The sequence below is a fragment of the Prinia subflava genome, chromosome 8 (assembly GCF_021018805.1).
Source record: "Prinia subflava isolate CZ2003 ecotype Zambia chromosome 8, Cam_Psub_1.2, whole genome shotgun sequence".
NCBI classification, from domain to species: domain Eukaryota; kingdom Metazoa; phylum Chordata; class Aves; order Passeriformes; family Cisticolidae; genus Prinia; species Prinia subflava.
In genome coordinates, this window is record NC_086254.1 from 383,743 (window position 1) to 406,260 (window position 22,518).

Sequence of the window (22,518 nt, forward strand, 5' to 3'; positions counted from 1 at the left end):
GCACCACACCACTGAGCAGCACTGGGAGAATTCGGGCTAGTTCAACCCTAGCAGCACCCAGACAGGACACCCAGCACCCGGACGGGACATCCAGCACCAAACCATCTCTCTTCAGTGACACTCCCTAGCTCCCGAGGCCATTCCCACTGTCTCAGTCCTCACTGCAGCATGGATTTGGAGAAATAACCCTGGGCTCAGAGCCAGAGAGACCCCACCATCCTCACCTGAGAGGCTGCATCCATCTCCACCAGGTCTGTGATGGGTTCGCTGTCAGGTGAGGATGCCTCAGCGGGGATCACCACCACAGGGCTGATGTGCTCCGACAGCGCAGAGGCACGCAGGAAATTGGGAGGGTTCTGGGGAGGGAAGGGAGCACGGCTGAGGGGAAGGACTGGCACTGGTGCTGGCCTGAAGGCACAGTTGGTTGAAATGCTGCCCTGGAGCTGAGCTGGCCATGCCTTGACCCATGAGAATAGAGCCAGGACCCACAGGGATGGAGTCAGGATGCAGAGGAATAGAATCAGAACCCAGCAGAATGGAACCAGGACCTGCAGGGATGGATCTCAGCAAGGGCTATGGATCAGGGGATCCCAGCTTCCAGTCAGAGGGCAGCTCCATCCAGTCAGATGTCACCCAATGAAGGATAAAAGAATGATCTTCAAGGCCCAGGAGCCCCATGCTGCCACCAGAACTAAGAAGCTGGGCAAGGCAGCAAGAGGCTTTTTTGGGCGTTTTGCCAGTGCCCCCACTGCTGCCCCTGGGCACAGGGACAGGGAACATGGGGACTGCAGGATCTCACCTCTGGCAGCTGCGGGATCTGAATCAGCTGCTTGAAGTACTGCAGGTTGCTGGAGCGGTAGAAAAGGTCCTTGAGCCTGCAAGCAGCAGAGAATGGTTAGGTATGGCTCTTGTCCAACCTGGACAACCCCTTGCCTGGCTCCAGGGAGTGTCACCTGGCCACTGTACTGCTCTGGAGGGGAAGGTGTGCTGCCACCAGACTCAGGGCAGGTCCCATAAACCCCAGGCCTGATGGGCAGGGAGAAGGACCTGGAATTTGAGCAATCTGGTCTAGTGGAAGGTGTCCTTGCCTATGGCAGGGGTTGTACTTGATGACCTTCAAAGGTCCCTTCCAACCTAAACCACTTCCTGCCTACCCAAAGTTTCCAGGAGCAGGGGGCTTTCCTGCCTGGAACCAACACCCTCACTTTCAGTTCCTGCAGAAGCATCTTCCCTAGAAGCAGGGTACCTCCCTCCAGGACTTACAGTTTTGGGGAGGAGAGACAGTGCCGAGCCGCACCACTCCTAGCTCCCAGCTCTCCCAGTCACCTGAGCATCCCAATCAGGATCTTGGTGCTGTTGATCCCTGTCCCAAGGTTAGTCCCTGTGTGGTCAGAGCACAGCCAGCCCTGCTTCTACTCTTTGTAGTTTGTGACCTTGAACCAAGCTGTCCCTCAGCACCATGACATCCCCTCCCTGCTCTCAGTGGCAGTTTTTGTTTTAGTTATTCTAAATAATCATGTACCAGAGGCCACAGCACATCCCTGCTCACTCATTTTTAATCTCAGTGCCTTGGGAGCACTCCCAGTGCACCAATGCTCTGGGTCTGGGCACTTACTTTCGGAACTGCTCCAGGAAGCGATCTCGGTGGCCCTGCAGTGTATCCGCTGGCAGACCTGGAAGAAGCAGCAAGTAGAAATGTCCATAGATGTCTTCATGGATCAGGGAACAACCCATCAGCACAGCCATGTGGAAATGGCTCTTTCTCAGAGATGGCCATCCTCCTCCGGGAGTCTGAATACACCAGGCAGTGTCCCATTGCAGGAGGGGACCACATCCCACACACCACAGGCCACAGAGAAGTGTGGGATGGTGGCGCCACAATTCCAGATCCTGAAGGATATGGGTTTTGCACCTCTTTGCCAGGGTGACTCCCTTCATCCCACAAAAGAAGCTGGGGAAGAGGTGGTTGTGAACAGCCCAGGCTGAGCAGGGTGGTGGCCCCAGCACCTTCCTGTGTGTCACCCTCATCAAAGGCAGTGGTGCTGGAGACACTCACAGGAGTGGAGCTTGAAGAGCAGCTTGACGGTGTAGTCGTAGAGGTGGCTGGAGTCCAGGATCACCTGGATAAGCGGAGCCAGACGGCACTGCCCCGCTGCTGTCACTGACACCGAGCGTGACATGTCCAGGGAGCTGAACACTGCAGGGAAAGAGTGCAGGATCAGATTCAGCAGCACTGGCAGCATCAGAGGGTGCCATACTGTGTCTGCCAAATCCACAGATGTCATCCAGCACAAGATACCCTCTGGCCCTTGGGGACATAGCCTGCTGCCCTGCAGCTGTTTGTGAGCTCAGCGGGAGGGGAAATTCCCACTGAGGTCCCTCACCCAGGCCTGGGAACACTCCAGCCTGGCACCATAGCCCTCCAACCAGGACTGAGCCCCAGCCGTGTCCTGGGCAGAGCTGACATGTGACTCCTGTGCTCTGCTTGTCACTGTTGTCCCACTGGAGTGACTGGAGTGTGCTGCGTGTGCCAGAGGAAAGGTGTTTCAAAACCAGCTTGAAACAGCTGAAGACCATCTCATTCCAACACCTTCCACTAGACCAGGGTGCTCCAAGCTCTATCCAACCTAGCCTGGAACACTTCCAGGGATGGGGCAGCCACAGCTTCCCTGGGCACCCTGTGTCAGGACCTCACTATCCTCACAACCAACAATTTCTTCCCAATTTCCCACCTAGCCCCACCCTCTGGCACTGGGAAGCCATTCTCTGTTGTCCTGTCACTCCAGGCCCTTGTCCAAAGTCCCTTTCTGGTGCTCTTGAAGCCCCTTTAGGCACTGGAAGGGGCTCTAAGGTCTTCCTGGTGCCTTCTGTTCTCCAGCTGAACATCCTCTCAGCCTGTGTTCAGAGCAGAGGAGCTCCAGCCCTCAGAGCATCTCTGTGGCCTCCAACAGCCCCATGTCCTAGATGTGCTGGGACACCAGGGCTGGAGCTCTGGAGCTCTGCAGCTAGGCTCTTACCTAAGTGGGACAGAACCACCTGCTGCCCACACTAGGGGATCAGCCCAGGGCATGTGGGGTTTTGGAGCACACATGTCTGGGGCATGTTGAACTCCTCATCCTCCAGCATCCCCAGGTCCTTCCTGGCAGGGCTGCTCTCCATCCCTTCATCCTCCAGCCTGGATTGATACCAGGGGTTGCCCTGACCCAGGTGCAGCATCTTCTACTTTGCCTTGTTGAACCATAGCTCAACAAGTGAAGTGCCCACAGAAGAGCTGAGCTGTGGTGCCCTCAGCCAACATCCCCTGTCAGAGCCTCCTCCAGCTCGGATCAGCCCCACAAAGGGGCTGGATTCCGGCAGATCTCTCAATCCACCGTGTCTCAGATCAATGCAGGGCTTTACCTGTCTGGAAGAGGTTCAGTTCACACTCCAGGTAGTCAAACATCTCCACCGTCAGCTGAAAACTAGGAAACCGGGTTGAGGATGGTTGGGAACCCCATGGCCCATGGGGTTGGGTTCCCAAGGCCACCCATGAGGAAGAATCCTATCTCTGCTTGGTCATGTGGCTAGTGGGGTGGGCAGATCGCGCCACCCAACTGCACCTACTCCCTGACCTTCCCCTGCCCCACACTCACAAGTTATTGACATCGTTCTCCCCAGCCTCATCAAGCTGCCGGTCGGACATCTGCAGATTTCCAGGGAATCGGGGATTCTGTGGGGAAAACAGGAGTCAGGAAAGAGTTCCAGAGGACCTCCTGGTCTGGCCACAGCTCTGGGAGCACCAGGCCTGTGATCCTGCAGCCTCAAAGTCTGCAGCTTGGATGAGCCAGGGGAGTAATGTGGGGGAAAAGGGAGGTAGCACACGGTCTCTGAACCCTGGGTGATCACAGCGTCCCTAATCCACAGTATCTGTTCTCTTCCCAGCAAGAAAAGCTGATTCTCCATGGACTGAGAAACCTGCCGAGCAGGGAGGAGACAGGGCTGCCAGCAGAAAGCTGGACGGATGGAGTGGTATCTGCCCCAGGGGGTACCTGACCTGGCATTTTGGGGAGAGTTGCATCACACTTCCAAAACAGGGTGATAGGCACAGGAAACACCTCTTTTCAGCAGTTTTCCCCTGTTTTCCCATCTAGGATAGCTGGGGGAGAAAGGGGGGTGTGTGTGTCCTACTACTTGTAGCCCACCAGCTCCCAGCCCAGCCCAAGGGCCACCAGGAATCCTGCCACCCCCAAAGCATTGGTCCTTGGGTCATTTTCGATGGCCACTGGCAGCTTTGGGAGTATTTCACGGAGACAGCAGGATGGCCATACTGATCCCTTGCTGTCACCCCAGTGCCCACCCCTTGCTACAGCCCTGGGGGCAGGGACAGGGGGTGCTTACCTTGGTGTGAAATTCCATCTTGGTTCTCAGCAGTTTGAGGTAGATGCTGCAGAGTTGACCATAACCCTCACTCAGGTGGCCCTGTGGGAACCCCAAAAAGCTGTAGAGATCCAGGACAGGCTGTGGAAAAGCCTTTTTCTGCCACAGAATGATTCTTCCCTTATCTCCCCAAAAACACAGCCAAACCCTCCTCGCTGGCACCTGGATGCAGGCTGGCTGTACTGAAGGGATTTGGTTAGACCTTCTCATCACCTTCTCTGCATGTTTCAAAGCTTCATTTGACTGTCAGAGACGAGTTTTTACTGGGTTTTGCCATAAAACAGGAAAGAGGCATTTGATTTTGGTGGAAGGAACACAGAAAGCAACTAAAACCCACCTACCCAAGGTAGGTGATGACAGCCACCGGTCCGCCATGGCTGTGCTCCGCTTCCTGGGAGAGGGAACTCCCCAAGCCTACACTCCTCCAGCCTGGCCGAGTTTTGGGGGTTAGATTTGTTTCTTCTTTTTTTAGGTATAGAATTTTTCCTATAAGTTGCTAGGAAACTAACTGCTGGGTAGTTGTAGGTACTTAAGCAGAACAAAGGAGCCAGAGGGGAGGAGGGGAGGAATTACAGCACCTGGCTACACTTCTTTGAGTCTTTGGGAGTTTCTCGGTGGGGGAAGATAACGCGAGGTTTGGGGGCAGGTAAAGGACAGGGCTGTGGGCAGCTTCCATCTCCTGCCCTGGGCATCGGAGAATGGCCAGGCTGCTGCTCGCTGCAGGAGTTCGCTGTTACCCCCTGTCCGTTCTTGGAAAATCGACCACCATCTGTGCCAGAACCCTGAGCTCGCCTCCTCCTGCCCTGCCGGGCCAGCCCTGTCCCGCCGCTGTTCCTTTCGGCGCTGCTTTGAGGCTTTCTGCTACTCTGTGGCCCTGCACTGCCCCTGCCCTGCTGGGACATCCCTGCCGCTCCAGCTGCCACAGAGCTTCTGATACATCTCATCCACCAGTCCGGGATTATTTTTTTTCCACCGCTCCAGCTTGGTGCTGTCAGAAACCCAAGAGATCAGACTGCCCCGGGCTTTGTGAAACCAAAACCCCTCGAGGTTCTTGGTTCTATTTATTATTAATGCTGTAGTTGTTATTGTTTATTGGCCTTGTTAGACATACTAGTAAAGAACTGTTATTCCTATCCCCATACCTCTGCCTGAAAGCCCCTTTAATTTTCTAAATTATAATAATTTGGATGGAGGGGATTTGAATTCTCCATTCCAAGGGAAGTCCTTTCCCTCTCTAGCAGACACCTGTCTTTCAAACCGAGACACCAAGGCACCCCTGGGGTTTCCCTCCACGGCTGGCAGGGTTGGTCACTTACCCACATCCTGCTCATGTCGCTCAGCTCATTCTTGTATCGCATGGAGTCTTTCAGCACCTGAAGGAATGATGTTGACAATCAGTAGGCAGAGCACCAGGACACAGTGGACACAGTGGACACAGTGTTCCATACTGTAAACCAGGAACTAGTTGACAAATGGGAGGTCTCGATGCATTCTCAACTCTTTATTGCACCACCAGCCCTGGGTGCCTCCACTTCCCCAAGGAGGATCCTGGCTGATGGGTCCTGCACCAATGCCATTGCCAGGCGCTGAGCAGTTTCCTCTGGCACTGCCGTTGGCACTGGAATTGGAGGCACATGGTGGTTTTGGGCAAGGCAGCACCAGGAGGGTTCTGGCACCCAGGATTGACCTGCAGGAGGGCACTAACCCTTTGGAAGAGCTCCAGCACTGGTGTCCACGTCCCCTAGAAGGGTCAATCCTATGTGGAGGATTGAGGCCCTACTCAGGACTGAGCCCTAGGAGGCCAATAACCCTCTGGGAGGACTCGAGTCCCCACCTCAGGACTGATCCCCTAGAAGGACACTGACCCTCCAGCATCTCCCCATTACCTGGTGTAGCCCTGCAGGGGAAAAGATTTGGCCCTAAGCTGTGCTTTGGGCACTCACATTGGAATGTCCATCCCGGAGGAGCTTGTGGAAGACATGGCAGAACTTCCAGCAGAGCACGGCATTGCTGGACAGTGGCAGCCGGTTCACCACTGACCAGAACGTCTGTGCTCCCTTCTCATGGTGGGTGCCCAGAATGCACGGTGCTGGTGGTCAAGGAAGCACTCCTCTGCCCTCTGGTGATGGAGAATGGCCACCCAAAGACAACTGCACCCACAGAGCCCAGGGGGACCAGGCTACCACAGGGAGTTAATGATGCCCAGGCCAGGCATATGCTGTTCCCCAGGTGGCACAAGCCACCCCCTCCCCCCACCCCTGCTCTGGGAGCACCAATGGCACATGCAAGGCTGAGGCTGTGCCTCTGCTGAGTCTTCCCAGGTTCCTGCCTGGGATGCTGGGGATCCACTTTTGGTGGCAGTGTCCCAGCCTGCTGTGTGCACCTTCCCCTCCTGCCTTCTAGGATGGCAGTGCACCAGCCTGGGCACCTACCAATATTCAAAGGCCGTGACAGCAGCAGCAGGGATCCTGTGCCATGCTGGAAAAATATTCAATGTTGTTAATAGCCCCCAGCCTCCCCAGCACCCTGGGCACCTCTCCTCACAGACCCTCTTAATGCTGCCCCTCTTCTAGGCAGCCCCCCCCTGCTCCCACACTCCTTGTCCCATGGCCAGCTTTGAGAAGGATATTCCTGGCATGTTTCTCCTTGACAGCCACTTCCTGCGCATTAATGGCCTTATTGATGCTGACGGTCTGCAAGAGAGAAGTGATGGGGGTGAGATGGTAAAGGTTGAGGCTCTCTCATAGTGCCCCCCTTGCCCACTGAGACCCTCCAGCTCTGCAGTGGCTGGGTCCCATCCAGGTCCCCAATCCCTGCTTGTGCCAGCTGGATGCTGACCTTTCCCGGATGCCTTTCTGGGACACAGTTGGCATCCACCAGGTTCAGCTGCTGCCAGGACTCGTTTACTCAAGATAATAACAAAGCAATTAAAGTAGCGCCCACTAAGAACCCTCTGCTGCCCTCAGACTGAACAGGCAGAGGGAAGGCAAATTCCTCCCCTGCTGTTGGATCATGGGCAGCAGCTGGTGACTCCTACCCCACTTTTGGGGGTATTGAATGGGGAGGACAATTTGGGGGGCACCAAAAATCGGGCAGTGGGATGGCAAGACCACTGCCAGGGCTGCCTGGCAAGGTTATGGCTGCTCCATGAACTAGATAGAGGGACAGGAGTGAAACCCACAGGCGGGACTTGCCATGCAGATGTTGAGGACCTGGGGGAGTCCACGCTGAGGAGCCTGGGCACAGCCAGCCACCATTTATCCTATGGAAGACAGTGGCAGCCACTGGAAGCATTTACCAGGCAGGATTTTTAACTCTACCTCATTTCTGATCCTTCACAGGGCCACAAAAGATAACAGCTCAGAGTCATTCTCTCCCCAAGCTCCCACATCACCAAGTGCTTCCTTGGCACCTGCTCTGTGAACATTCCATCTGCCTCAGCCCTGCCAGAAGTAGCTCATTACTGATATAAACCAATTAAAGTCGTGAGATAAATTTCAATACCTTTCTCACTATAATCCTTGCTGCAACCCTGTTTCCTGCCCTCTCTGAGATGGCCCCACATGGCTTCATCTCTATGGACCCTGGTGAGTCTGTCCTGAGCAGGGGTGGAGGGGCCCACAGGAGCCCCAAATGAGGTGGAGTACAGCCCAAATCCCCCAGGAAGTCCATCTGCCACCAAAACATGTACCAGCTGGAGCAGGAATGATGATGGCCTGAGGTATACAAGACCCCATCCACAGCTGCACCCCCAGCCCAAAGCCAAGCACCTCCTTTAGCTGAAACTGTCCAGATGTCCCAGTGTGAGCCAGTTCTGCTGCAGGGATGCCACTGCTCTGTGGTGTTTGCAGCCCCATCCCTATTGGCTCTGAGTGGTGACCAGTAAGGACCATGGAGGTGACATGGGAGGTTATCAGCAAGATGCAGGAGGCTCATTTTGAGGAGTCAGGGGACCTGAATTGTCAGTAGCAAGACACCCATCCCAGGCACACAGAGCAGAACCTGGATCTCAGCTTGGTTTTTTCAAGGAGAGCTGAAAAGAACACCAGCAGTGGAGAGACCCATCCATCCCATCCATCCCTTCCATCCCATCCATCCCTTCCTGAGGGGCTGGATGGAGGTTCCCAGCATGTGAGGAAAAGACTGGGAGTCACCTCTGCAGCTCTGCCTGTCCCAGCACCCACAGCTCCTTGTCAGGAAAACCACAAAATTAAATTCAGCATTAAAAAAGTGCTTGGGGAGGTGCTTCTGCCAGTGTGGAGAGGGATGCCCATGTCCTGGAGACTTGGAGCCTGTATCCTAACAGCCATCTGTGATCCAGCTCTAGGCAGCTTGCCCTCATCCGAAACCTGTCTGGAGCGCCCAAAGCCCCCAAGACTGTCAGAAGAGTTGTGATGAACCAGACAGCAAAGTGAGGAGTGCCAGGATCAGCATTTAAATGCACATTCCACCTCAGAATGGAGTCCTGGACCTCAAGGAACAAGCCAAATGCAAAGCCAGAGCTGGGGAGCAGAAGCTCATAGCCAGAGGCCAGATGTAGGCAGCACTCTCCTGAAGCCACTCCTGCTGTCCTTGAACAACCAGAACAGGGGTGGTCTCTGGAGGGAAGCAGTACTGCATCCCTGGGAAAGCTAGAAATGGAACTCCCAGTTTAACTGCTCTTTCATGCCAGCTTTTCCCAGCAAAGCAATAACACTTTTTTCCAACTAAGGAAGCCCCAGTGACCTCCCAGAGTGAGGAGAGACAGTGGGAAGGTGACAGGGGCTGGCAGCCCCTGGTTCCAGGCAGGGACTAGCTGGAACTTCTCTCCACAGGTTCCCCAACTCCATTTGAAGCACATACATCTGTCTGGAAGGCAGAAAGGTTTCTGAGAAAAAGCTGCATCTCACTTTCCTGTACTTATGGACATCCCATTTTCACTGCATCCCCAGGAGTGCAGGGCAGGGGTCCCATCCTGGGAGCCAATTGGGACATGCCCAAATTGCCATATCAGTGTCTCTGGCAGCGGCCACATCAGCAAACTGGGGGAGCACGAAGCAGCAGCAGGAGACCAAGGCTGGATTTGTCACCTCTGGGGGACAAGTGGGGTCAGGGAGGGTGATTTGGCTGCAAAATTGGGTCAGAACGAAGGGAAATTTGAGGCTGCCTAGACAACAAGCCCAGACCCCTTCCCTACAGAGGGTCTTTCACCCTGACTCAGAGATGCTGCTTCCCATCACCATCCCACACCTGCAATTAATGGAATTTTAATTTAATTATGAGCTTCCAACCTATGAGGGTGACTTCTGACCCACCAGGACACATCTGGGCAGCACTGCTGGTCCTGCTCTGGTTTCATGAACAGGACAGGGGACATTGGGGACGGGGCAGCCCCACACCCCACCCTGCTGCTGGGACAGGAAACCCTGGTGTTTGCTCTTGTGCAACGGGCCAGGCAGGAAGCACAAGAATCCAGAGGGGTCCATTGCATAAGGACAGGTGTGCGGGTGACACTGCCATCCAGCCACCCCGGCAGAGCCACAGGGCTAGGATGTGGGACTGAACTCAGTGGGGCAGGACCTGGGGCAGGGCTGCGCACGGGCTCTGCCAGGCTGGAAGTGGCTCCATGGGTGCTGCAAGGGCTGAGAATGCTGCAAGCACTGTTAGCTTTCCAAGTGCCACTTGAGCAGGGTGAGGAAACCCCACTGGCGTGTGCATGGAAAAGCACAGGCCATTTGGGAGAGGAGCAGTCTGGGACTATCTACCCCTGAGCAATGGGATCTTTCCAATCATCTTTTCCTCCCTCTGCAACACCAAGGGGATTCCCAGAAACCTGTGGAAGCTCTACTGCCAATGGCTTGACAGGTCACCATAGCTATGTCCCATGGGAATTCCCAACCCCTGATCCAGCCCAGCCCTTCCCATAAGGAGATCCCACAGCAGGGCTGAGTCATCAACAGCTCCACACTGGAGTGACCCATGGACCAGGTCTCATGTCAGCTCTCTGCACATGTGTTTGCCGGCTCCAGACAGAGGAACCCAAAACTGCATAGAGGAAAAGGGTTGGGATGAGAGAGGCTTTCTGAGCCCTGACACACACTTCCCTCTGTCACACATACCCTCCCTCCCCACCAGTTCTCCCCAGATTACACTCTCACTCTCTGAATGCAAAATTTCTCATTTGGAGGCAAAGAGCCAAGCTTGGCTCAGAAGCACCACAACGCCTTCCCGTTTTTTTAACTTCCAAAAGGAAACAAGTATTGATTAAAGAATCCAGAGCTACTGCAAATTATTTGGAGAAATCGAGTAAGTTGCAGTGCAAATCCTCTTAGTAATGCTCCCTCATTTCTCCTTAATTCCTTTCTATAAATGGAGAGCCGGGTTGGAGTGTACCTCTGGAAAACCACTCACAAGCCCTGCAGAGACAGGAGCTTTGGAGAAGGGAGTGTGCAGGAAGACTTGACTACAACAAGCCTGGAAGAAAAATCCATGGGCCTAATTAAAATGCAAATCCCAGTAAAGCAAAGCTTGGCTCAGGCCCTGGAGGTGTTCAGGAAATGGGAGGCAGACAAGCTCTTCTAAGGCCACAACTCTCTTTAAACATGACCCACCTCCAGCAGCTAATGTCAAATCCCAGCCTTGATGGGGCTCAGTGAACAGTTTTGTAAAGCAAAATCCTAGAACAAAGCCAGCTGGATAACACCTGGGGTGGTCAGTGCTCCACTGAGGACTAGTGAGAGCTCCTGGGGGCAGCTGGGGTGGCTGTGGTCCCTCCATGCCGGGCACCTGTGGCCTGACAGCAGCAGCAGGAGCAGGAAACAAGCCTGGCTTTGTGCCTGCCAGCAGCTGCAGGGAAAGGGAGGCAGGAAGGCAAGAAAGCAATGTTGGCAGGCCTGGCCAACCACACAGGATGTAAAACCCAGGGATATATTTCTATGTATCGGACACGAGGATGCTCAACCTGTCTTTCCGCTCAGTCCCATAAGCCTTCTGGGAGTAGGGAGTCAGGAGACGTGGAAAATACCTTCCTACAAACTTAATCCAGGCTATTTGGCTGCATCTGCTGCTGAAACCATGAATTTGGAAAGCAAGTGCTCCCCTCCTGGCTGGCTACATCCTGGAGCTGCTCTAGGGATGAAGCTCCTTGCCCAGGATGTGTGAGCATATCCCAAAAGATGCTGCTGCTCTTCTCACCTCCTGCTCCCTCCAAATGAGAATTGCTCTCAAAATGACACAAGTCTCAGATTTCCCACCACTTGGGCCATAAAAAAACCATTTTCCCTGAACAAACTACATATTCCAGTGACAGAGACCCCAAAACCTCACTGCATCTATCAGTCACTCCCAGTGGTGATGGCTTCAGATGTCCCTCTCCAGGAGATGCTGATGCCACCAGCCCAGATGCCATGAGGAGGAGGACCAAGGTGTCCAGAGACAGCCCTGAACCCCAAGTGATACCAGTGTAGGTGTTTGGGGTCACCTTGTCCCAGAGCCTGCATATGGAACACCCCAAAACAGAGTCATGGGGAATATGGCAACAGGCTCTGTGAGCCACGCTGGAATCCAGTGGCATCAACATGATGTTCTTCTTGGCAGAGATCTTGTTCTGGCATTGCAGCTTCCAGGTTTGCTCTATGAGGCCAGGAGGATAATGACTTCAGATCAATGACACCACTGGCCCCTCCGGCACTCAGCAATGCCCAATAGAGGAGTGTTATGGAGCTCTTCCAGCACAGGTGGGGTTTCCAGGGAAGAAAACACCTGGGCCAGGAAATGGAGTTGGTGGTGTGAGGTTCAGAGGTCTCCAATCACAAAGAGATATGCGAGGCTGGAAGCTGACACCCAACTTCCTACCATGCCTTTGCCTTGAGCTGTAGTGCTGTTATCCCAGTAGGAAAACCAAAATAAAGTTGTAGGATGTCCATTATGTCCATTTGGGGTGTGCCTGGACAGCCCATTCCACCAGCTCCCAGCTCCTCCTGAGGGTAGGAGAGATTGGGATCCACGCATGAACTGTGTGTGCAAGGACTTGACCCACCGTTGGCTCTTCCAGAGCCTCCAGTGAAAATCCCAAGTTCCACATCATCAGGAGAGATGGGGTAAGATGAGACATTGTGATCCAATTGCTCCTCCACCTTCGAGGCAAAGGAAAGAAGGAAGACAACCAGCCAACCAATCTGTGGTGGGTCCCAAGGGCTCCAGTGAGACACTCGATGCCAGCGGGGGAGAGCTGGAATGATCCCAGGGAGGATCTGGCTCCCAGAAACAAGAGTTCACCGCAGTGAACACATCACTGCCCACCACAAGGAGTGCAGGGCAACTGGATTCCTCCAGCCATGAATAACTTACGTAGTTTAATTACTTGGACATGGAATTTTAAAATCCAGTTTAAGGAATGCGGACTTTTCCAATACACAGATAAACCTTAGGGGAAAAAAAGGATGGTAAGAAGCAATTTCGGGGAGAACAGCCGGAAAAACGCAAGGCTACAAAATCCAGACTTCACAGGAACCAACTGGAGAAGCTGACACTGTAAAGTTCAGACCCCAGGCTGCTGCTGCCCACCACTTCCAGCCCCAGAGAACAACCAGAGCCTATCACAGTGGGCCGGATGCGAGGAAGAGGCAGAAATCCAGGGGGAAACCCAGGATTCCCTTCCCTCCATTAAAACATGCACATCTGCTCATTACTCTTCTCACTTAATTACTGCTCAGGGCACTCCATCAATCCTGCCTCACGTGCCCAGCTGGCTCGGCTGCAGCCAGAGCCTTTCTCATGAGCTGCCCCAAAAGTCAGGATTTTAATTTTAAATGGGCATTTTATGCAAGGATAATCTCTTCCAGCAGTGGTGGTTTCTGTCTGGGGAGGGAGCGTGGCTGTGTTTGACAGGGTCAGCAGTCCACGAAAGTCTTCTACCACCTTCAAATGTTCCTGAAACATTCCCAGTCATGCTGACCAGAGTCTTCTGCTTCCAAGCAGCTGCAAATATTTGGGCATTTTTTGGAACAGGAAGAGATAAAGGAGTGAGGAGGGAGGATTTGAGGAGCAGATGCAAGGAGCTCATCCAGATGTGCCTTTCTGTGATCAGCTGCCATCCACGACCCACCTTTCTTGGGAAGCATCCCCCCAGCAAGAACACAGCGGTGCTTATTGCCCTAGCAGGATATTCCCAAATCAAGCTCAGATCTAGTGTTGGTGGAAATCGTTCCATGCAATGCTTCTGGGTGAGCAGCAACCCCAGGGAGCAGGATGGGGCATCCATCTCTCATTATCCCCCCAGGATGTCTGGATTCTGCAATGGTGAGGCTGCAAGAGCAGCCACAACCACTGGCTCAAGCACTGGGAAAAGCCAAATTCTCTCCCCAGGTGGGCAACGCAGGGGCGAACATGCTCCCTGGAGGAACAGTCCCAAAAACCCCATTTCTCGCCCCAAACTTGTTTCTATTCCTTCTGCCTGGGTGAGGGGCAGTCCCCATGGGCCGGAGGAGCTGTGACAGCACTGGGCACGGGGACACAGGTGCATGGAGATACAGGCATGTGGACACAGGTGCTCGTGGGGACGTGGCAACATGGATGCATGGGGACATGAATGCTCGTGGGGACACGGGTATTCGTGGCACAGCCTGAACCTAGCGGAGCCGGGGACTGGGGGAAGACGTCTCACACGAGCGTGTGGGAGCGAACCCGCCCCGGCCGCAGCCGCACAGGGAGCTCCGCATCACCACAGCGACGAGCCCCCACACCCGCTGGCGAGTCCCGCCGCTACACGAACCATCCCCGCTCCCCGCGATGTTCCTCCGGGAACGGCCAATATCGAGGGTAACGAACTTCCCCGGGATGGATTTTCCCTGGATGGGAACCCTGACTCCAGGAATGAGCCCGGGAGGGGCGCGAGTGTCCCCGGGGGTGGCCGTGGCCGCGCACTTACCACCTTGCCCAGCTCCATGGCGGGGGCTCGCGACGCCGGGTGCGGGCTCAGCTCAGCGCGGCGGCGGCGCCCATGGCGGCGACCCCGCGGGCGGCAGCGCTGGAAGGTTCTGCCGTGCAGCGGCGGCGGAGCGAGACGGGGGGAGCGGCAGGGGACGGAGCGGGGCCGGGGTGAGGGGGGCGCGGGGCGGGCGCGGAGCGCGCTCCTGCGAGAGGCGGCACGGCCAGGGAGAGGGGCGCGGCCGCGGCGCTCGGCCGGAATAACAAAGGAACCCTCGGGGGGCGGGCGCGGAGGGCGGCACGCCCGGGAGGCGTCCCGCAGAACCGCCTGCCCACCCCCGCCGCGCCGCCACGGCCGCTTCGGGGCAGCGGCAGAGGGTAGGGGGCGATGGTGGCCGAGCGGTGAGCGGCTGGGGAGGTCTGCACCCCTCGGCGCAGGCGCCTCAGCCCTCCTGCCTTGCTTCATCTCCGGCCCCACCGCTAGATGCCTGTTTCATCCCCTGCACGACCCCCGCCCGAACCCCTTCCCCTCTGCCAGATTTGCTGCCCCATCCCATGCCTCCTGCTCCATTCCCTGCCTCATCCCTTGTACCACCTGCACCCTTTTGCTCCATCCCCTGCCCCACTGCCTGACCATCTACTGCACTGCCAGACCCCCCTCTTACTCCCTGTCAGACTCCCTACCCCCTGTGTCTGCCCCTGGTCCATTCCCTGTCAGCCCCCCTGCTCCATCCCCTGCTCCACCTCCTGCCCTACCTCTGTGCCTGGGGGTGAGGCTACACCAGAGGGTCTGTCTGGGACCTGCCCAGGGTTCCCTTGTTGCACAGCCCACTCAGCTGCTAGCATCTTAGTTCCAACAACAAATGTGATTAAACTAGCATGGTAACAAGCCCCTGGCCCAAGCCTGTCCCACAGGCAAGCAAGCATGGCTTGCTAACGACCATGACCACCTGCCAAGGGACAGGAAAGCATCCAGGCAGGAGGATTTGGTTTTTCTCAGCTCCTCCTTGTGCTCAAGGAACATTTTCTGATGGGAGGCACAAAAGAAAGCCAAATAATTCTTCTATCACTCAGTGAATCTCCTAAAAGCAACCCCAAAGCACTGCCCAGGCCCTTGGCTTGCCAGCGGAGGAGGCACTTCAGAGCCTGAAGAACAAAGTGCTGCTGCCAGGCCAGCTCAGCCAACATACTAATTCCTGGGGATTACTGCAGTCTAGTCACAGCTCAGCCAATTTACTCCAGGATGGTGACCTGGCCTCTCTTAATGAGATAACAGGATCCCACATCCCCAAGAGGACAGAGTGCTGCCACCCCTGCAATCTCCCAACACCCAGCTCCGCAACCACCCAGTTCATTCCAGCCTTGGGGGAACTTTTAGGGCCAAGTCCAGGTTGTATTTTCTTCGTGGTTGTTAAAAAGCCTCTTTGAGACTTCTGGGATGGACAGATGGATGGAACACCGCTCAGCAGCACTGCTTGTCTCAGAGCACACAGCTCACAGGTTGTTTGCTGGACTAAATGTGTTCTGCTAGACCAGATGGTTTCAAGCAGCAGCCAAATTCCTTAAGGAGCATAGTCTGGATGCCGCTCTGAGCCTGGGAATGAGCACAGATCAATGCTCTGCAATCAGGGCAGGCATCTGCCCCTACTGGGTGTAGCTGCTCCTGTCACAGGTGCCATCATAGGGCCAGGTTGTGCACCCTCCCCGCAGTGAAGCCCCTCAGCAAGTGATTCCCAGCTGTGTTCTCAGCATGAAAAGTGAGAGCTTGGATCCTTACTGTGCAGCCCACCCCCTAGCCTAATGTTTCTCCCAGCTTAAAGGGATCCTGGAATTAATTAATTTCTCTTTAGCTGGGTTTAGCATCATTCTGAACTCAGTGCCATGACTGCTACTGCCTGCTGCCCCAGGATATCCTGGAGGTGCAGTCTAGAATTTCCAGGGCATCGTCTTCAGAGTCACCAAGAAGCCAAGCCACAGCTTCCAGAGGTCACAGTGCTGCAATTAGTGCTTGGTCATCAAGTATTAATGGATCATTTGCATGAAGAGACCTTAAGGCAGGTATGTAAAGAGCACAGCCAAAATCAAAGAGGATCTAGACTAAACCCAGTCCCTTCCACATGCACAGGATGGATGGGACTTCCTCTACAATGCCACTTGCATGGAAAATAGCCCCTAAAATAATAAACAGGATACATCCATTTTTTCATAGTTACTGGTGACATGCTGTAATGCCACTGGAACCCATGTGCAGCCATGCCAGACGGCCCACCCCTCAGTCACAGGCTTTGTGCTCCCAGCATCCCTACTCAATCCCCCAAATTAAAATCAGCTCATCATCATTATCCTCATTTTTCCAAATCAAGTTTTCAGACCAGCTTCCCCCTGAACAAAGTGCTCAACTCAGGGGGAAGGTATTCAGGGTCTCCTACAGAGCCAGGACATACAAGTATTTGAGGCCACGGCAGCAGTGTGGTTCCTTATGGCTGAGCTGCTTCAGCTGGCAAAGCCCACAGTTTGGACACCACCAGTAAGCACTTGGAGCAAAGGCAGCGAGCTCCAAATCCACCTGGTTTCACAGCATGGGGGAGAGCTTCAGCCAGGGGACAAAAATCAGAACCAAGGCAGCTCAAGGAGAAAATCTGGAAATTAACTTAAAAGCAATTTTGGGAGGGTCTTCAGAGCAATGGGAAACCACAGTTCCAGAGAGGCCAGGAAAGTGGGAATCACCAAGCAGGAATGACAGCACCCAACCAATCCAGGGCTCAAGAAAGGCTGATGCAGCCTATGGAGACAAATCCCACCACTTCAGGGATCCACTGAGGTGGAAGGAAAATTTCATCCTCTTCCCGGGGGAGTTCCTTGCTGTAGTTCACTGCATCACTGTGAGGACACAAGGGTGAAGAGGCATTCCTGGCTCCAGGGTGCTCTTGGGTTATTCCCAGGGGCTCCCATGAAGAGTGGGGGATACACAGAGTATCCCAGTCAGATGTGCAAACCCGCATGCTTCACCGCAGGCTCCAACAACCCTCTAAAGGGCTGCATCCTATCTCAACCATTCGAGATGCACTTGCAGAGGCCCTAGCAAGCCTCTCCAGGTGGGATGGAGGGAATTACGAGGGAATGCACTGATGGGGCTGCTGCACAACTGCAGGGCATCACATGCACTGCGTCCACTGCGGTAGGAAGGAGCCACAGGGGATAGGGAAGGCAAAGTGAGGACTGCTTCCCTGGAGTACCAGGGGGGAGGCAGGTCCTTGCTTCACCCTGTCCCCTGAGGGCCTTCATTCATCATCCTCTGGTCTGATCTGGAGAGGTGCAGATCCCTCCTCTCCCCCTGGCTGTACTCAATCTCCTTGGGTACTTCACCCCAGCTCCCTTCTCTCCACCCTGGAAGCACCCTCCATCCTCCTGTGGCTCCATGACTCTCCTGCCAACTTCCAGGATGGCATGTGTGGTCTGGATCACAATGTATGAAAAAAGAAGGGACATTCAGCATCTTGCCCACCTGCTGGAGGCTCTGCAAGAAGCTTTTAAACTCTGCTTCAGCAATCACCTCCCGTTAAAATGATGGGAATTAGGGAGACATTAAAATGGCTCAGCAAGTATGGCCTTTTGTCATTGCAGCCCAGAGAATCTCCTTGGGAATGCTCTCTAAGGCTTTGGCTTTTATTGCTTTTACATCTCTGATTTCTGTTGGAGCAAATCTCTGCCTGAGCTGATGTTCAGGACAGGAGTGGGAAGCCCAGGCCAAGCTGCTCCAGGGAGCATTTACATGCCTCTCAAAGGTCTCCTTCCCTCTTTTTTCCTCTCCTTCTGTTCATTTTACCAGGTCTAAAAATACTCCACTAAAAACCCTCTTCCCCTGCACCCACCTCCCTCCTGGATGACTAATAATATCTGTTGCTCCTTCTTGATCTCTCTGTATTTCCTAAGTCCTCCCCAAGGGAAGGAACCAAATCAGGGCTGTGCTCTCAACCAACTCTTTGGATTCAGACTCCTAAATTCATTTTCCTCAGAGAATGGGATTTTTCCCCAGATTCTCCAGTGTAGCAGCAGTTTAAACCCACATCCCCAGCTCACAATAAACTAATCCTGCTCCACGGCTTACACCTGCCCAATGCTGATGGAGCATTGTTCTGAGCATTGTCCTGGGAGCTCCAGGATTCTGGGATTTTCAGAGCTCTAAGGAATATAGCAGGTTCATTGGGAAAACCACTAAGCACTTAGAAAACAATTCATTGTCTGTTTTTTTCAGGTTTCGGTTCTTTCCAGCCCTGGAGCACTCCCTTGGGGGATGTGCTGAGGAGACTGGGTTAGGCTGGGTTTGGTGTCTGGTCTTTGGAACTGGATGAGCAGCACTGGCTGCGCAAGGAGCTTTCATTTTAGGAGCAGGGGGTGAATGCTGGGCACTGGGGGTGTTTGGGATAGGAGGACTTAGAGGAAAAACCCACCTTGTCACCACATTGGTGGCAATGGCTTTCTTACCCACTGAGTGGGATGTTAGAACACTGTTAACAGGGATCAGCTTTCCTGCACTGCTCCATGTCTTTCCAAAACAGAGCCAAGACCTGCACCAGGCACCCTCCCCACTGCCAGGACTACATCATGGATTACTCAGGATACAGAGATGGAACAGCACTGGCAGGAGCTGGAGGTGTGATGAGTTTCTCTGGACTCAGACACTGCCGTACAGCCAAATCCCTCAGGGCTGATCCCAACCCACTGCGATTTTCCAGAGATCCATTGATGAACAACCTTTGGAAAATCCTCATGCTGACACTGGTAATGGAAAAAGTGTCCCCAAATGGTCACAGTCCTGGTGAACCAGCTACTTCCAGCTCCAACCCTGCACTGCATGGAGGCAGATTTAAAGGGTATTTGGCTGCTCCAACATTTCTGGAAATCCCCCTGGCCAGCTAATGTCCAAATACCTTTGCAAATCTTGATTTAGAAAACGTAACTGCTTGGGAGCAGGGCTTAAAAAGCTCAAGGCCATTCTGAAATCCTTGTAATGCTGCAGTTTCCTGGACATGTGAAAGTGAGAGGAAAAAGCAGATCAGGCTGAAGCAGGCACACAGCCAGGGCTGGCGGCTGTGCCCCAGGCTGTGCCAGCATGGAGCAGGCAGGAGTGGGCAGCCCAGGGGTTATTTCAGCACAAAGCTCCCCCAGCTCCTCACCACAACTGGACCAGCATGGAAAGCAGGGAGGAGAGCAGCCCTTCCACATTACCCCAGGCAGGAGATCCACGAAGGGCTCCCAGGGCAGACCACGATTCCTCATGTACAGAGGGGTGTGGGTGAAGCCACTGTTAGCCCGGTGTGTGGGCAGGGAGCTGAGCTCCATTATCCCTCCTGCCTTTACAGGAAGCCACTTGGCTGAGTTGTCAATATAGAGATTTTCTTAAAAACAAAAACAAAAACACCCCAACACACCAACCAACCAAGCAACCAAACTCCCCCAAAACAATGGGTTCACAGTGCCGTTATCGATCATTTGGTATTTTTAGCTCCTTGTTCAATCCATCCCTCTTGGTGTTACAGCAATTGCACAGCCCCGTGGAACTCGGCTCAGTGGGGCTGCTCCAAGCTGAGGAGAAGCTCAGAGAGCAGCAATACAATGCCAACAGGATTAAAAATGCAAAAGGGAAAGTGAGAGGTGGAATAAGCAGCATCCTCCTCCCCTACTGCTGCCAGCTCCTGCTAATGTTACAAAGAGACAGGTAGATAGATCTTCCCATCCAAACCAGAGGCAGATGAACCTCCCATTTCCTACCTGCTGTGGAGGGCTGGGAATGCATAGACAGGGTGAGACTGGGCTGAGTGATGCCATCAATGGGCTGGAGGGAAGGAAGGGCATCCAGAGGGAGCGAGATAGGCTGGAGCAGTGGGTCCGTGGGAGCCTCATGAGATTCAGACAGGGCAAGGACAAGACCATGGACCTGAGCCAGGGCAATCCCTAGTGTCTGCACAGACTAGGGAGGTCTGTGGTGACCCCAGAGGGCTGTGAGGATAAACACCCTCAGCATCTCTCTCCATCCATGGGGTCATTTACCCCCACAAATGGCCTCCCAATGTTGTCCTCTTGTCTCCACTTACAGGTCTTCCATATCCTGGATGCACTGATTCCATAGTGATTCGGTGTATTCTACTATCACTGATTTCCTAGATGATGGATGGATGGATGGATGGATGGATGGATGGATGGATGGATGGATGGATGGATGGATGGATGGATGGATGGAGATGACCCTGTAGAGGACTGGAGGATTCTGGCAGGTGACAAATGGAACATGATCCAGCCACGTGTGCTCACAGCCCAAAAAGCCAAGTGTCTTCTGAGACCCCTCTGGAACTTCCTGCACCTCTGGGGTCTCAGCACAGGACAATGTTAAACTGAACAAGGGTGGGGTCAGGTTAGACATGAGGAAGAAATGTTGGACTATGAGGGAGGTAAGGGGCTGGCACAGGTGAATCATGGCAGTGGGATGTAAACCTGCACACTTAAGCTCTATGTGACAACTTGCTCATCACTGCAGATGTCTCCTGGGTTACCTGTGGCCCCATTCTTACATGCAGGTTATCTGGGAACCCTCCTAGGAACCCTAGGCTGGCTCTTTCTTTGCATACACACAATGCTCTGCTGTGGTGTTGCTTCCTTCTTGCCTCATGCTGACACCACCGAGATGAGCCAACGCCCAGAAGAAGGAAACAGGGTCAGCAAAGGAAACAGCTGCAGTGGAAACTGGCTCATGCTGCCCTCCCTCACTACTCCCTGGGCTCACAGGGACCAGAGCTCTGATGTCACCCACCACCTTGAAAGCCCCAAGGTTTACAGGGGTCAATGCCCCCAGCAGCTCTCCCCATCCATGGGGATGTTTTCTCCCAGCCATGAGTCCACTGAGCCCCCCATCAACAACCCCCAACTTTGTTTGTCCTCCTTTCTCTACTTGGAGCCTTTCCATATCTGTATGAGTGTCATCAGTGACTCAGAAGATGGAAATCACAGAATCCCAGAAGGATTTGGGTTGGAAGGGACCTTAAAGCCCATCTCAGTCCACCCCCTGCCATGGGCAGGGACACCTTTCACTATCCCAGGTTGCTCCAAGCCCTGTTCAACCTGGCCTTGGACACTTCTAGGGATGGGGCAGCCACAGCTACTCTGGGAAACCACCCTTGCAGGGAAGATACCTAATACCCAATCCAAACCTACTCGCTTTCAGTTTGAAGCCATAAAACACATCTCCCACTCACTTCCTTTTAAAGTTGCCCTGTAGACTTCATAAATGGGGAGCTGAGGCTTCACATAAAGCACAGTGCCAAAACACATTCAGTATCTGCCCTCAGGTGCCTTCCTCCCTCCCCCAAAGCATAGTGAGGCCCTCATAAATCTCCAAACATTCGCCTTAGGTGATCTTTCAATTGCCCCATCAGAGGAATCACTAATTATCTGCTTTTGCTTGCCCCTTGAATTGAGACAGCAAAGGCTGGCAATACCAAGTGTGATGCTCAGCTCAGTGCCCAGCCCATAACCACTTCCCAGGAGCTTCCCAAACCTTCTCCTGAGCTTTACATCCATGTGAATTCAGACAGGGCAGCAGGAGGCTGTCTGGATGCTCCAGTGCAGGCACACACACCTCAGCACCTCCCACAAGTCCTAAATGTGAACAGTTTTGTGCAGATGCAGAGGGGGAACAAACTTGACTGAAATGAAACCACTGGATGCAATAGGTTGGGAAATGCCACAGCACGTGTTTTCCCTGCATTAGACCATATCCTATGGGGCCAGCCCCTGTCTGCAGCCCCGTCAGCAGTGCTGAGCCTGTGGGGGGAGATGTGGGTGCTGCGCCTGCCTCTGGCTAGTGGGCAGCAGCCAAGGTATTTATAGGAAATATGCAACATACTTCCAGCCTGGGGACAATTTCCAGCCCTAAGCTCGTTCATATTTGTCGCATGGTTGCAGGGGGAGATCGGAGCAGAGCATGCAATGCTGGCTCAAAGTAATGCTGGCTCCTCCCAGTGCTCCCACAGGTTTGGCTGCTCACTTTGGCCCCAGAGGCCACTTCTCCCACCCTGGCTACCGAGACCCCATCCAACTCCCCATGTCCCAAAGAGCTGCTTCCCAGAAGGGCTCTGGAGCCACGGGCTCCAGACAGCTGCGGGTTTGCACAGGGGCCAAGGGCTGGTCTCCTCTATCCCC

General features: G+C 54.1%; 1 protein-coding gene across 13 annotated transcripts in view; it reads right to left on the reverse strand.

The window, feature by feature from the left end:
- Window positions 1–22,518, reverse strand: part of POM121 (POM121 transmembrane nucleoporin) — a 59,041-nt gene that overhangs the window by 22,974 nt on the left and 13,549 nt on the right. For 5 of the 13 annotated variants that reach the window (XM_063402304.1, XM_063402303.1, XM_063402305.1 and 2 more), the window contains exons 2-11: window positions 7,046–7,109; window positions 6,360–6,502; window positions 5,733–5,789; window positions 4,378–4,458; window positions 3,633–3,709; window positions 3,400–3,461; window positions 2,057–2,197; window positions 1,616–1,673; window positions 800–875; window positions 225–356 (exon numbers count right to left, since the gene is read on the reverse strand). In XM_063402304.1, coding sequence (XP_063258374.1) covers window positions 225–356; window positions 800–875; window positions 1,616–1,673; window positions 2,057–2,197; window positions 3,400–3,461; window positions 3,633–3,709; window positions 4,378–4,458; window positions 5,733–5,789; window positions 6,360–6,502; window positions 7,046–7,109 — 891 coding nt within the window. Of the gene's footprint in view, window positions 1–224; window positions 357–799; window positions 876–1,615; window positions 1,674–2,056; window positions 2,198–3,399; window positions 3,462–3,632; window positions 3,710–4,377; window positions 4,459–5,732; window positions 5,790–6,359; window positions 6,503–6,848; window positions 6,937–7,045; window positions 7,110–14,323; window positions 14,851–22,518 lie in introns of those variants that run through there. The other 8 variants (XM_063402297.1, XM_063402301.1, XM_063402295.1 and 5 more) reach the window with 7 other exon arrangements.